The sequence below is a fragment of the Phyllostomus hastatus genome, unplaced genomic scaffold, assembly GCF_019186645.2.
Source record: "Phyllostomus hastatus isolate PE091 unplaced genomic scaffold, TTU_PhHast_1.1 phas_scaffold_1674, whole genome shotgun sequence".
NCBI lineage: Eukaryota > Metazoa > Chordata > Mammalia > Chiroptera > Phyllostomidae > Phyllostomus > Phyllostomus hastatus.
In genome coordinates, this window is record NW_025334011.1 from 18,530,163 (window position 1) to 18,544,599 (window position 14,437).

Consider the following 14,437-nt stretch of genomic DNA (forward strand, 5'->3'; position numbering starts at 1 on the left):
AACCTGCCTTTCTATTCTCCAGACCCCAAGACAACTGTCAGTGAAGATTTTCATCTGGAAGTTGTCTTATAGTAAAAATACTCAGTTTCATATACTTTTCTGTAGTGAGAATAATGATTATAGTTCTAAGCAGTTTAGAAAGTTTAGCTTTCAATGATCATTCATAGCACAAAGTAAGCTGTGATTTTTTTCTTCTTTTCTTTATTAAATATGTTTAGCCACTTTTTGGTATCATTGAATACAGATATATGTTTATCCCCTGAGTGTCTGAATGTTGTAAAGTGTTGCTATTTTACAGAAAGAATACAAGAAAGACCTGGAGTCAGAAATTAAAGGGAAAGGAATGCAAGTTGGCATTGACGCCCTTGAAATACAACATGCCAGAAAAGCCTCAGAGATAGCTTCACAGGTTAGTTGAGTAAGTGGTGCAGACCTTGAGATCCATATTTTAGAGCCTAACAAGTCGTATTAGTAACTTGATTATTACATGTAATTTTCCAAAGCTTTCTGTGACTAGTTTAACAGTTTGGATTGGAAACCATTTCAAATCATTATGATTATTTGAAAATTTACAGTTTCTGCTTTGCTCAGTTCTTTTAAAAATATCAGAGAAAACTTGGGGAAGGACATTTTAATATCACACTCACATGTGCATGCACATACACACCTTATCCTATAATATAGTGAATTTCATGTTAACATAGGCTGTGATAAATGTTTTCATACCACTTTTTCTTTAAGGATGGATCGTGTGTGACTTGACATTTCTGTGTTTCCAAGTTTCTAAGCATAACTTGAAAATCACATATGAAGACCCTAACATGGCATTGATAGGCATTTCTGTGTGACTTGGTTGCATGTTCTCAGAATATCGTCTCTTGGCCACATCACCATGCCGGCCATTTCTCCGGAGTGGGCATGTGGGGTTGAGGTGTTATCAATCCTCGATGACCACATTCATTTGTCGAACACCAATTCCTCTTTATGTAATATGTGTAGTGACAGGGCGTTAATTCAGAAGTTTGGGCTTAGATGCTATGATAATGATAGATATCAGATAACAAAGTTGTAGGAGTTAGACCATATATATGCTTTTCAAAGGAAGTACCCCAGAATTGGTTCCATACCTGGTTCCTTACCCCCAAACTTTCAAGATTATAAAAGGGTCCTTGGAGTGGAGAGTATTGGGGAAGAGATGATTTTATAAGAAGCATATGTAAAGAGAAAGTTGGGGTGCTGGTTAAGGGGTGCTGCTCACTTATATCCAGGCTGATTATGGGGATGCTACAGTGGGGCTACTCTGAGAGCTATAAAGTGTCACTTGCAGTTTCAAGAGCTGGCTCAGGATTGACTCCCACTCTGGATATATGAAGGGTGGAAGTAGCTGACTAATTGCCAGGGGAGTTGCTGGTATGTGGGGACCTGCCCAGGGTTTGGTACTTGCCAAGGGGGTGGGATGGCCCTCATGGATTTACATAGAGAAACTGGGGATGGCAATAAATTCTTGACCAATAGGGGTTCCATTTAGAAATGGCAGAGGAGAGATACATACTAAACAAGTCTTAAAAACCTCTTTTTACCCTGACCCTAATTCTTTTCTCCCCCAAAGAGATAACCATTGTTATAAATTTGTTATAGAGCCTTCCACATCTGTATTTATGTAGCTATGGATAAACATACATTTGTACACATGCAGTCTTAAAAAACTGAAATACTACATACTTTGTTCTGTGCTTTTTTTTCTCTTAATATTACAGTCCCTTTTTCATGTCAGTTCATATAGTTCTACCTCATTTTTGTAGAAAAATTCAGTTTTATGTAACATAGATGTGAATATACAACCACTTACCTTTTGATGTCTCATAGGTAGTACTATGTGTAAATGGCATATACAATGTATTATAACAGGGACTCAGCATTACATACCCAAACCAGAACCTCTACTTTTTCCTCAGATCTGCTTCTCTCTTAGACCTCCTTCTTAGCAAATGGCATTAGTGAAATCCCAGAAGTTACTTTGATTCCACTTGTCAGAAAGTTTTATTGTTTCCATCCCATAATGGTTTTTTAAAGCCATCCTCTTCTCCCCACCCTAGCCCAAGCTACCATCTCTGCCACCTAGGTTATTCAATAGATTCCTATCAGAATTTTCTCCCTTAGTATCCATTCTCTGCCCACCAGCCAGAAGCATCCTTAAAGAATAAAATTGTTGCTCCTCCCACTTAAAACTTTTCAGCGGGTTCCAGTCATGTCCAGCATAGATGTCATACTCCTTGCTTTGGCATTCAAGCTCCCCCTCCTGCCCATCTTCACCCTGCACCCTGCTTCCCTTGTTTATCGTGCTCTAGCCTCACAGGCTTCGAGTTTGCACCCCTACAGGCTTTAGGGTCTGGTGACTCCCTGAAAGTCCTTCTCATGCTCTTTGCATGGTTGGTTCTTCTTTGCACTTTTTTCTTGTTATTCGTTTCTTAGATTTAATAATACTTTCTTATGGTGACCTCCTAGGACTTCTGAATAACTAACTATCGAGTAACTATCAAATCACTACTCAGAATTTTCTGAAACTTTTGTTTTTTGAGGAGGGGTGACATCCAGTGCTAGTTCAAGGTACTAGACTGGAATATGGGGCCAGGATAATTCAGGGCTGCAGAAGAGTTTTCAAAGTCATCCTCATGGTCTGAGAGTTGAAGCCAAAAGAAAGCATCCTTTTGCTGGAGAAAAGAATGTGGAAAGAACAGAAATTTTGTGTTTCACACTGTTACCTAAGAACAGTCTTCCAAGACATAATTACTTTTATGTCATGTCTTTCTTTAGTAGGTAATAGATTATTTTAGTCAATGATGTACTGACTTAGATTTCTCCATATATCTTGGGATTGTATAAAAGGAAAATGGTACATATTTAGTTATTAAGAACATAGGGGAAAAACAGGCCTAGAGGAGTCAGCTGTACTATGGTTATATTTAGCCCAGATGTTGTTATCTTTGCAATCCAAAGGTTTCATTTGCATATAATCATTGCATGTCCCATTTTGCCCAAATGACAGGTTCTCAGATTCTTCTCAGTGAGAGTTTGGGATGTTGTCATAGTACCAAGTTTATTTTTTCAAGTAAAGTCAATGTGGTGTATTGTTGCCATATATGAATGAGCAGTCCTCAAAAGCCAAGCCATCCAGGAGCTAAGGGTTTGACCATGTGATTTTCTTTAGTAGTGGGAAAATAATAAACATGGCTCAGGCAGACTCTAAAAGGAAGTGCCCTCTTGAAATGTAAATGTTATCATGTTTTTTTAAGCCTTCTAGTTTAGGATATTTTAGTATACATCAATAAATAACTGATGTAACTAGTGTCCTGTGTAGTCTATTTATGGGCTTAAAGATGTTTTTAGATTTGAACATTCCTGTTGGAAAATTAAATGATTCACCTTCTACCATGTGACTTTGGTGGCTGTGTATGACTAGTGGATCAGTTCCTGCCCTTATTGTCCTTCAAATGAAGTATATTGTTTTGGAGTCTTAAGAAGTTTACTAAAAACTTAGAGCTTTTTTAGACATAGCAATAATTTAATGTTATTCTTTTGACATTTAAACATTATTACTTGAACTCTTACTCAGAAAAGTAAAACTGAGACTCAGAGTAAAATAGGCAGATTTATGAGTGGAAGATAGGAAAAATATATTTCTCTGAGTTTGAGGTTTTTATTTACAACTTCTTTAAATTTAGAACATCATAAATAAGCAAGACAACATTTACTTTAAAACAGTTTTCTGCAAATCAAAAATATGTCAACACAATGGGAAATAACTGGTTTGGAAGAAATATAATTACAGATTGTCAATAATTTTTTTCTTTTAATAAAGTTTTTCATTGAAGAATAGCATGCATCCAGAAAAGTGCACAATTATAAGTGTACAGCATGCTAAATTTTATAATCTTTAGTTTTAAAGTATGACCAGAGTATCTTAATATGTTTGTGCATGTCATTTCGTTATTTTGGAAGTAACACATAATCCAACTTGAGCTAGCTCGAAAAAGCAGATACTATTTTGTTCTTGTACCAAACAGCAGAAGAATTCTTAGATATAGCTTGATCTAGGTCTCAAACAATGTAATTCAGTTTCAGTTTCTATCTCTCTATTCTTAGGCTTTCTTCTGTTTGCAAAGGGGCATCTAGCAGCTCCTGGGGCTAGTTCCTTCATGTCTAGAAGGAAAGAAAGTGTCTTCTGAAATTTGTATGCAAAAAAAATGCACCATCCCTGAACCAGTCATGAAGAGCCAGGGATAGGGTATAATGACTGGTTTAAATCCCCCAGGGCCCATGCATCTGCTCAGTCTCACCCAAGCTGAGTGGCTCAGAATGGGGGAGCAGTGGTAAGTCAGGCAACTAAAGAAGGGAAAAGAGGGGTTGAGTTTCAGGGAAGCAACCAGCAATTGTTCACTACAGAGCAACAGTTTTACAATCCAATTCTATTGATATTCATTAACTGAGTGATATATTCACATATAATTTATCAACTTTTATCATATTGAAATATAAAATTTCCCCTGGGTTGACTATATTTTCTTTCTTAATTCAGGTAAGTAGAAGAAAGCCTCCTGATTATGTATAAGCTGTTCCAAGTCATGTTTCTACCATAAGTTAAAGCCCTGTAGTTCTATAGAAAAAAGGTCCAGCATATCTCCAAAAGTCATGATTCTGATGTTGAAACGACATCAAGTTTTTCAAGCCCTAATTGATATCAATTATTTTAGAGCCCTAATGGCATGTTTTATTTTCTGTAGAAAGACTATAAAAGAGATCTGGAGACTGAAATTAAAGGGAAGGGCATGCAGGTGAGCACAGACACTCTTGATATCCAGAGAGCCAAGAAAGCATCTGAAATGGCCAGCCAGGTGAGAAGCAAATGACATACTAAGTTTAACACAAACACATTGAATTGTACATAGAAAAAGTGTAAATGTTATTTCTGCACATATGGCTTTGAGATTGAAACACAAAAATATCTACATTGTTATGGAAGACTAAGCAAAGCCCTGAAGATTGTTTTGTTTTTTATTTTATTTTTTATTTTAGATAGAATATAAGAAAGACTTGGAAAGCGAAATCAAAGGGAAAGGGATGCAAGTGAGTATGGACATTCCAGACATGCTTCGAGCCAAGAGGGCATCCGAAATCTATAGCCAGGTTAGTAGAGAGTTAAGCTGCTCGGAACAATGTATTCCAGTGTCCAGTCACCTCGTGTTTTGTGCATTTCCATGACTGATACCTTTTTGGGGGCACTGAATTCAAAGTCAGTGCACTCTGTGCAAAGGAACCACTAGCCAAGTTTTAATGAACTTCTCTAATGAGGGGGGTGGCTGCTGCAGATCCAATTCAGCAGGCCTTACTCCCCATCAGAGCTAAACTGCCGGGCCCCTATTTTGCATCCAAGGACATTTTGACCCTTTATACAAACAAACAAACAAACAAACAAACTCTATTGTGTACTTGGCCTTAATGTTCACTCCACAGAAACAAAATTACAAATGAGTTGTCTTTTACCCATTTTATAATGAATATTATCATTAAAATAATCAGCTCCAACTAAAACTGAGTGAATAAAAAAGTACACAAAGTGTAAGGTGAAAAAGTGAATATTAACTCAAAATTAAGAACTAAGTTTTCTTGGTGAGATATAATATGCCAAATTTATCCTCTAGAAAAACTTGGTATGGAGAAATAATGATCACAAAAGAAAATATTTAATGAGAGAAGAATTAAAATCTGATTTGAGCAAAAATATTCATTAGTGAAACATTTCCTTGCTATAAAATTTGCATGCGAAAATAAATCCCAAAGGAAAATAAGTAGTGCAGCAAAAAAATGGTTATAGAAAATTGACCAAGGAACTAAATTTGGTTAATGCAATTTATACTGGAAGTAACTTTTAACCAAATTTGTCCAAATTTGTTAAAATTCTGGTTAAAACATAAGGAAGGAGTCTAAACATCTGGTGGCTAAAAACTGTGAGTATCGAGATGGCAGAGGCAAATGTCAGAGGAGCTGCCTGCTTCTCCACCTCCTCAGATGAAACAGCAGGTGGGATGGTCCAGATGTGCATGCTCATCTGTCCTCGGTGTCTCATGATGGCACATGTGAACTTGGAGAAGTTGGCTCTAACTGTATCAGCTGAAGTAATCTTTTAGATAAATGCATAAACTAGACAAATGGGCATTTAAAGTCAATGGAGAGAAGTTGCTGTCTTAAGAATACCAAGCTCATTCATTCATTCAACAAATGAGTACCTGCGTACATGCAAAATTAGATATTGTTTTGCTCTGGTGGAGCTACTGGTAATCTAATTATCAAATAACCATGCAAGTAGAGTATTACAAACCATGATATACACTACCAGAAAGTAAAGGATTCAAGAGTTAAGGATTTCCAGAGGAGGTGATGCGTGGGCTGTCAGAATTTCTGTTTTAACTTACCAGTGTTGATTTTTTTTAGTGTGATACCAGGATACATCTGATTTTAAGGAATTTTAATTATTTTGCATACAATGGAGTTCTAGAGGATGTGATAATGCTATGGTGCATTTCAACATGAGAAATAATTACTTTTCCTAACAAGTAATTGTATGCCATAATGATTAACATTACTGATTTGGGAATTAGAGCACCTGGTTTTAAATCCTACTTCTGACACTTAGTTAATGATTCTGTTTCCCCATCAGTAAGAGGAAATAATGATACTATCTGTGACTTAATTAAATGAGCTAATGTGCGTTCAGTACTTACAACAATACCTATTACATAGGAAGTATTATTAAATGCTGGTACTAGTGGGAGGTATTACCCAAGTTGTATCAGAGCTCATAATAGTACATTTAGTAGATAAAAACTGAAATTTTTATCTTAAGGCAAAGTATCTTCTTTGCCTTAATCAAATGTATCTTAATTTGAAGTAGGAAGCAAAACCTAAACCCAGAAGCATGGAAGCAAGTAGGTATAGAGAGCTAGGTGCCTTGTGGGAACTATGGAGCAACTTCGAACAGGGATGAGACTGCTCGTGAAAGAGTAGGTTCTAAACAGAGTGGCACCAAGGCCCAGCCCTCCCGAGGCCGTGGAATGGACTGGAGTGGCAACCACGACCTGAGCAGAGATGCTTCTGGCACTGTTGGCTTACTCTGTTTGCATACTCCCTTTGTTTTTGTGGTTGCATCAACAACTGCTTTGAGTCATAAAACACAACTTACAGCCTTGTGGTATAGTGGAATTGGAAGTGGCATCACATTCATTTTCTGTTTCTGTCTCTTTCATACATGCACATATGCATGCAACGTTTCAGATTGATATTAACTTCATATTTCTAGAAAAAGTATAAAGATGCAGCAGAGAAGATGCTTTCTAACTATTCTACTGTGGCAGATACTCCTGAAATTCAGAGAATTAAGACAACTCAACAAAACATCAGTGCAGTGAGTAGATATTGTTTCTTTTCAGTTGCCTCCTTGAAATTTAATTTTATTTTTCCCTCATTGTCTAAGTTTTTGCTGCATTGCTTGAATGTCCTATCAAATGCATTATCTTTATGTCTTTAATGAGAATACAAAATGTTCTTTTAAGTTACAATGTATTATGATTGTTTTAGAATTACAAATTCAAGTTTTTCTTCTTTGGTACAAGCTACAGTTATTTTTAACTGAATTGTATTAAAATTTCACTTGGGAAAGAGGTCTTAATCTTCTACATGGATTTTAACTTGAGGATGAAAATAGTCATATGAAGTGATTTCTTTCTTAGTCATTGAGTTTTTTGCACTGATAATATATCTACGAATTTACTAGTTTTTAACCAATTCTTAAACTTTCATATTTTTTATTTTGAGCAGTAAGAACTATATCAGCACCATTAATTAAGAGATTGGGTCTATGTTTAATGGATATATGAATTTGAATTCTAAAATGATAAAAATTGACCATACAGCCATTTTTAATGTAGAATTAGCTCATTTAGTAGCTAAGCAAATGTCCCATCAACATATAAATTCTATTAAGCCTAATGACTTCTGGAATATTTTCTGCTTTCTAATAAGTTGACAAGCACAGATGCCAGACACGTACCTCTAGGTTTTCATAGTCAGGCTGTACTAAGCAGTGGAGTCCAGTTGGAAGGCAGGGTCAGAGAAAAGGCTGTGTTTTGGCCCTTGTCTCCTGTGATTTCATGGTACATAGATTTCTGGCTTTTGGAAGAAAATGTCTTCATGCTGCACTCCCCCAGCCCTGACTTGGGTCTTCTGGATTATGGTCTATCAAGAAAAGGATTTGTTCTGTCCTCATGGCTTCCTTAGAATTATTCTGTTTTTGTTTTTTTGTGTTTTTTTTTTGTAGAGCATTTTTGTTTTTTTTTGTTTTTTTTTGCTTTGTGTTTGAAAGGGGTAGGTGTTGGTAGAGGTGGAGAAATGTGAGGAGGTTAACAAATAAAAGATGAGGAAAATACTGAATTATGTTGATGTTGAAGATAGAGCTAATATTTTCTTTGAAGAGAACAACAGGGGCATCTCTGTGTTTGGAGAATAACACCCTTAAAATTTCATGCTGTTTTTGAATTAAATGATAATTGCTTAGTGAGCTTCTATAATATGCACTTTGATTTTTCTCAATACTTAGGTCACATTTATATTTGAAGAAAAAAACTCTAGTTTTCCAACTTATATTCTTAGAGTAAAAAATCTAGAGCCATATAAAATACTAAGCATGCCCTAGAACATGTGTAAGAGGGTTACTTGTGAGATTATGGCATATGAAACCAAAGTTGGACGTTCATTCTCATAATGGATTATTTAGTTGATTCGTGTCATTGGTACTCATACATAGAAGCTGTATTCACAGTACTCTAAGACCTGAGAAATTGTTTTTCTTTAATAAGAATCGAGTCTAGGGCTCAGATGCTAATAAGTGTATAGCTATTCTTTTCCTTCTCTTATAATAAAGCTGTTTAATAAGAAAGAAGTAGGAGCTGGCACAGCAGTAAAAGGTACTTCAGAGATTGAACGAGTGAAGAAAAATCAGGAGAATATTAGTTCACTAAGTTCTTTATGGCATTAATTATTCTTTCCGAAAGCAAATGTAAGTTAGATAGATATTTATCATTCTTTACTAAACTGGTTGCCTTTTTCTTTATTCTTCACTTTGTTGACATGTTATTTCATCAGATATCAAAGATTTAACTTTCAGAAGGAAAACTAGCCTTGTTCCCCTTGAACCCAACTCAGTGTAAAGCAGTATTTCATCTTGCTAAATCACAGTGCACAGGAGATTGATCACTTTAACAGTACAGTCATGAAATCTAGGATTAGATTTTATTTTTTAAGCAGAATTTACACTGCATTACATTTTTCAGAGAGAGGATAAATTTCACTAACTCTCCACAACTTGGAAGAAAGGAGTTTTATCCTGGAGAATGATTAAAGAACATTTATTTGGTGGCTTAAGAGAAGGTTTCAGAAGCCCCATTTATCTCTACTTCTTCCATCTTCTATCAAAAATATATGCACCTAACTCTTATTTGTAAATTAACTTACCTTCCAAGTCCTTTTGAGTTGGGGGAAGGGTAGGAGAGGTGCTTAATGTTCTGGGTACAGGAACAAAATTGTCTGACATGGACAATGGATAATTGCTCTCCTCACCTCAATAGGTATTCTTCCAGGTATATTTAGTTTCTTATTGAGGAAATCAAAAGTGTTCTTTTCTTAAATCCCCTTTTTGACCTTCTGTCCACTTTTACCCTTGGAGGCAGAGCCTTTCTTTAAGTAATCCAAGTAAAAAATTCCTTGATGCAGCTCATCTGTCAGGAACTCAGATAGTTACGTGGCATTCATTTTGGAATATGAGCATACACTGGCATTTGGGGAGAAAGAGCAGGAAAGGCAATCAATGCTATAGTAAAATGTACTTCAAAACAAATTTATAAAAACTATCTACAGAATACCGGTGCAATAAAATCTCCGTAGCTTGAGTGAAGCTATCTCCTGCGGAAAGCACAGGAAGGGTCTGATGAGGAGGGTGTGTGAATGTGCTGTGCTCCACCGTGGTGAGAGCCTGTCTCAGGCAGCGCTCAGGCCGGGAAGAAAAATTGGTTTGGCCGAGAAGTGTAAAATGTTTGTTTCTTTCACTTCCAAATGATAATATTAAAATGTATCCATCAGTGTACTGGAATATAATGTTATAAATGTTCTGTAGCATGCAATTCTCTCACTTGCAGTGAAATGACTGTGCCATTTTGATCAGTGTAGAGTCATATGGAAAACAAAAATATTCATCTGTCGTCATGTTTAACTTTTCACCTGAGGAAAATCAGAGAGTACAGTTTATCATTTCTCCTCCCAGTGTCCCACTGCTCCTTCCAGCAAACAATAAATGCACAGCTCTGTGTTTCCATGAGGCTGGGCCATAAGCCCCTGCTTAGTATTCAAATGGAAAGTTGCCCTTTCAAGATTAGCTAGATCTGTCAAACCAAGATATGATTCTCTAACATTTAAAGATCTCGACATTTTCCACCTCCAGAGTACAAGCGTTTTAGCTATTAGCTTTGTCTAAGAACTGCCGTATGTTTGGATCTTATCGAGAGGTAGCCTGTTTCAGTGTCCTCTCAATTTAACTCTTTTGGATCCAGACTAAGATTGGCATTCTCACTCACATTAAATCCACAGTCACTGAGACACAGATGATATTTGAGATATTTAGGTACTGCTTTTTTTGACTCTCAGCTTAGATTTTAGCCTTAATCACTTTAAGGATTACCAAGTGATTTCTAAAATGTGTTTTGTAGATTTAAGTCTTTGGGAAATTTTAATGTGTGCCTTTTAACTCTAGCCTGTGTTTTCACATATTAGTATATATTTGTGTCCTTTCTCTTGAATCTGATCTTCCATGAATTTTAGACATATTAAAATAACACCTGCCATGATGGCATCACTAATCCTTTCCTAAGTTAAAGAGCTGTTTCTTGTCCCATGCACAACTGTGTGCTGGTATTGCGTTCTGTTGAGTTGATTTGAAAGAGGAGCTTTTCAATGAATTGGGAACCAGGATAGAGGCTGGCTTTCCTCAATGCGATTGTGTGGGTGGAAGACACTTCCTGACTTCCTGCCACTGGCTTTTCTCTGGTGGTCAGGACACAGCAGCCTCTGCTTTTAGAACGTGTACCTCCGACTCCCTCTTTCTCTTCTTTTGTTGTGTTCACATATATATTTTTTCTTTATTTTGGGTTATTTGGATTCTCTCAGTCAAATAAGCAGTGCTTCCAAGACTCTGGAGCTAATGCAATTTGACTTTTGCCTTTAAGTGTACACATGGTAAATTTTAATTAATGTATTAATAAATAGAAACTGCATTTTGGATAGAAAATCATAAATTGTTATATTACTTAAGATAATTTCCAAGGACTTTTGTGCATCTGCCTAGTGATAAAATTTATTTTCATAAGCAACATTTGCTCACTTTAATAAAAATTCCTACAATGATGGATAGGTGAATAGGTTTGGACTTACTCACACTGTACAGAAAGGAATATTAAAAGTGTAAAGTAAAAATTTGTGTTCCTATGGAAGGAAAATTAATGTTGGAATTATAAAATTTCAATTATGCAATAGTTATAAATGAAGAATTCTTGACTTTTTAAAAATCTTGTGTTAAATAATACATTATATTTTTTACAAATTATGCAGGTGAAATACAAAGAAGAGATAAAACATGCAACAGCCATTTCTGATCCTCCAGAGCTAAAGCGAGTTAAAGAAAACCAGAAGAATATCAGCAATGTGTGATCACATTTCTCTAAGTATTGTTTTCTGTTTTACTGGCTAGCACCATACATGACACTTAGAAATGTGAATTACCATTACAGTGATAACCATTCAAGTGGGCCAGTTCTGGAAAGGTGGAGACAAGATTTCACACATTTTTATGTCCTCCATCACACCTAGCAGAATGCTTCGTGTGCATTTGTTTATTGAAAAAAAATGTCATTGAGTTCCTACTGTGTTCTTGTTCTCGGGGTAATTCAAAGATGAGTGAGGCACACTGTAAGTTAGGGGCTGTGAATATTCTCAAGGTCTCTAGGAGAAACAAACATAAGACTAAGTAAAAAATTATGCACTGTTTAAGTGTTATAACAATAACTAATACTGGGTTTACTTTTTGGTACTTTATATGCAATATCTCATTTAATAATAAGTAATAATTCCTCTCGCAAAGTGTGGAAATGCAGAGAAGGAAGGCTGTGTCAGTGGGAGAGAGGAAAACTCTTGGAGAAAGAGTGACATTTGAGTTAGACCTTGAAGAATTTATAAGGGTTTAGGGTGGGCTTTGTGGGGAAAGGCCATCCTGGCAGAGCAACTGAATATATTCAGGATTCAAGGCTTGTTCAAGGAGGGAAAGGAAGGTCTAGTGTGATGGGTACTTGGGGTGAAGGGTGGCATGAGATGGCAGTGGAGAGAGAAGTGGTCCAGGTCATAAGGGGGCAGTTGGGAGTCCCACAGTGTCCCTTAAATGTGCTTCATACATAGATATGGTTAAGTGGCCCACCCATTATTGGACCTCAACTTTGTGATTGAGTTGTCTTAGTGTGTCCCCAATTTATCATAGAAACATAAGACTCCCTTAAAAAGAACTTAAATAGAAAATAGTAGCTAGTTAATTAAATGAAAACTAATAGTATAAATCACAGCACAGTGGTATCTGGCATGGCATACAGGTAAGGGTTGTATAAATTGAGGGAATTTAGATAATGCTGGAATAACAAGGAATAATGTGGATCTTGGGCTGTAGGTTCAGTCCCAGCTCCAGATCTTACTTGTTCTATAACCTTCATAAGCCACCAACCTCTCCAAACGTCCATTTCCTCATCCATAACACAGGGACTAGCGTATGAAGTGAGATGTTGCCTGCAGAGCACTTAGCATATTTGTGAATGGATGAGTACAAGATGTGGACAGTCTCCACATCAAACTTATGTCCTCAAACCTTCTTCCACTAGAAATCAACCACAATCATCTCTCTACATCAGTAGTCCTGTTCTATAGATTGTTTTTGTAATGAGTTCTACCCAGAGTCACCTCCTTGTGTCTTGCCATCTGTAAAGATTCTACTAGACCTTTTCTCAGTTCAACTCAGACAATGATCCCAGACCCAGAGTCTGTCTAAACTCTTGAACTACAGACCGTGGCACAAGGAAAGTCCCACATGGCAGAAGGGATCTGCCCCTTTCTCGAGTATTTTCTAAGCTTATCAAATTTCTCTTCACTTGTACATTCACTGTTTAGAGTGGAATCTCGATTCCATTTTATCTATAGGCCTGGTGATTTCTTGGAAAAGAAATCTCTAATGCTAAATTTAAACTTAAAAAAAGCACTAAGACTGTCTCTGTGGAGTTCCTTATAATGGGATTTTAACCTCAAGTTTTACTTTTGCCTGTCAGAAATTCAGTGGACAGACATACCATTTTTTTCTTTGTATTGGATGCTCATTTATTTCCTGAGATGTTGTGCAATTGTTGGGAAAACTGACCAAAAGTGATGGGTCTGATCCCCCGGCTAAGAAAGCCGCTCTATGCAGTAGGTCAGGAAAACTCCCATACTGCAAGATCGCTATGCAGTCCCAATGAAGATCCTAACTAATGAATGCTCGAGCACGTGCACTTCCTGCCATCTGTTCTGGGATGTGGGTGCCCATTTCTACCCCACAGTCACACAGTGTCTTGCACCTTGTTTCCCAGTTTCAGTACAAAGAGCAGTGCTACCGGGCCACACCCGTGAGCATGACCCCGGAGATAGAAAGAGTGAGGAGGAACCAGGAGCAGCTGAGTACGGCAAGTTGTTTCTGTTTTCTCATATTTTATTAAATGTTACCTATTTTTTATTGTTCACAATGCTCTCTGAATTCCTTTGAACCCTCTGCAGAGAGGATGGTCCTTTTCACAGCTGCAGGTGGAAGGGCATGAGCTGTGTGTGGCCCTCCCATGTGAGTACAGGAGACTTGGAACTGTCTTGCTATAATTTAGCCATGTTTGTTTATTTTAAAAAATCTGCACTAAGCACACCAATGTGCCAGACATTATCCTGGTCACTGGTACTCAAAGATGGAAAAGACCCAGTTCCTGTCTTTGTGGACCTTGTAATTTAGCTGGTAAATCTCTAAAACGATATCTAGGCCAGGGCCTGGAGAGTTGCAGGTCTGTTGTCAACCAAGACAAAAATGATCATTTGGAATAGGTTGAAAAGAGACCTGGCTTGATTGGAGTTCTAAGGTGTAATGTCAGAGCAGGGAATTTTCTAAATAAAATGGAGAACTTGATTATTCAGTAATCCATTGTGAATAAAGCAATGATAATTAACAATCATGTGGTACCTCTACTATGGACCTCATGTTACATGCCTTATCTGAGCCCATGAGGTC

At 36.9% G+C, this 14,437-nt stretch overlaps 1 protein-coding gene across 6 annotated transcripts in view; it reads left to right on the top strand.

The window, feature by feature from the left end:
• NEBL (nebulette) overlaps positions 1-14,437 on the top strand; it is a 339,975-nt gene that overhangs the window by 283,757 nt on the left and 41,781 nt on the right. For 4 of the 6 annotated variants that reach the window (XM_045857674.1, XM_045857678.1, XM_045857676.1 and 1 more), the window contains 6 exons: positions 299-409; positions 4,782-4,892; positions 5,074-5,184; positions 7,355-7,459; positions 11,710-11,802; positions 13,758-13,850. The exons of 1 other annotated variant lie outside the window; for it this stretch is intronic. In XM_045857674.1, coding sequence (XP_045713630.1) covers positions 299-409; positions 4,782-4,892; positions 5,074-5,184; positions 7,355-7,459; positions 11,710-11,802; positions 13,758-13,850 — 624 coding nt within the window. The remainder of the gene's footprint in view (positions 1-298; positions 410-4,781; positions 4,893-5,073; positions 5,185-7,354; positions 7,460-11,709; positions 11,803-13,757; positions 13,851-14,437) is intronic. One more of the 6 variants, XM_045857677.1, reaches the window with a different exon arrangement.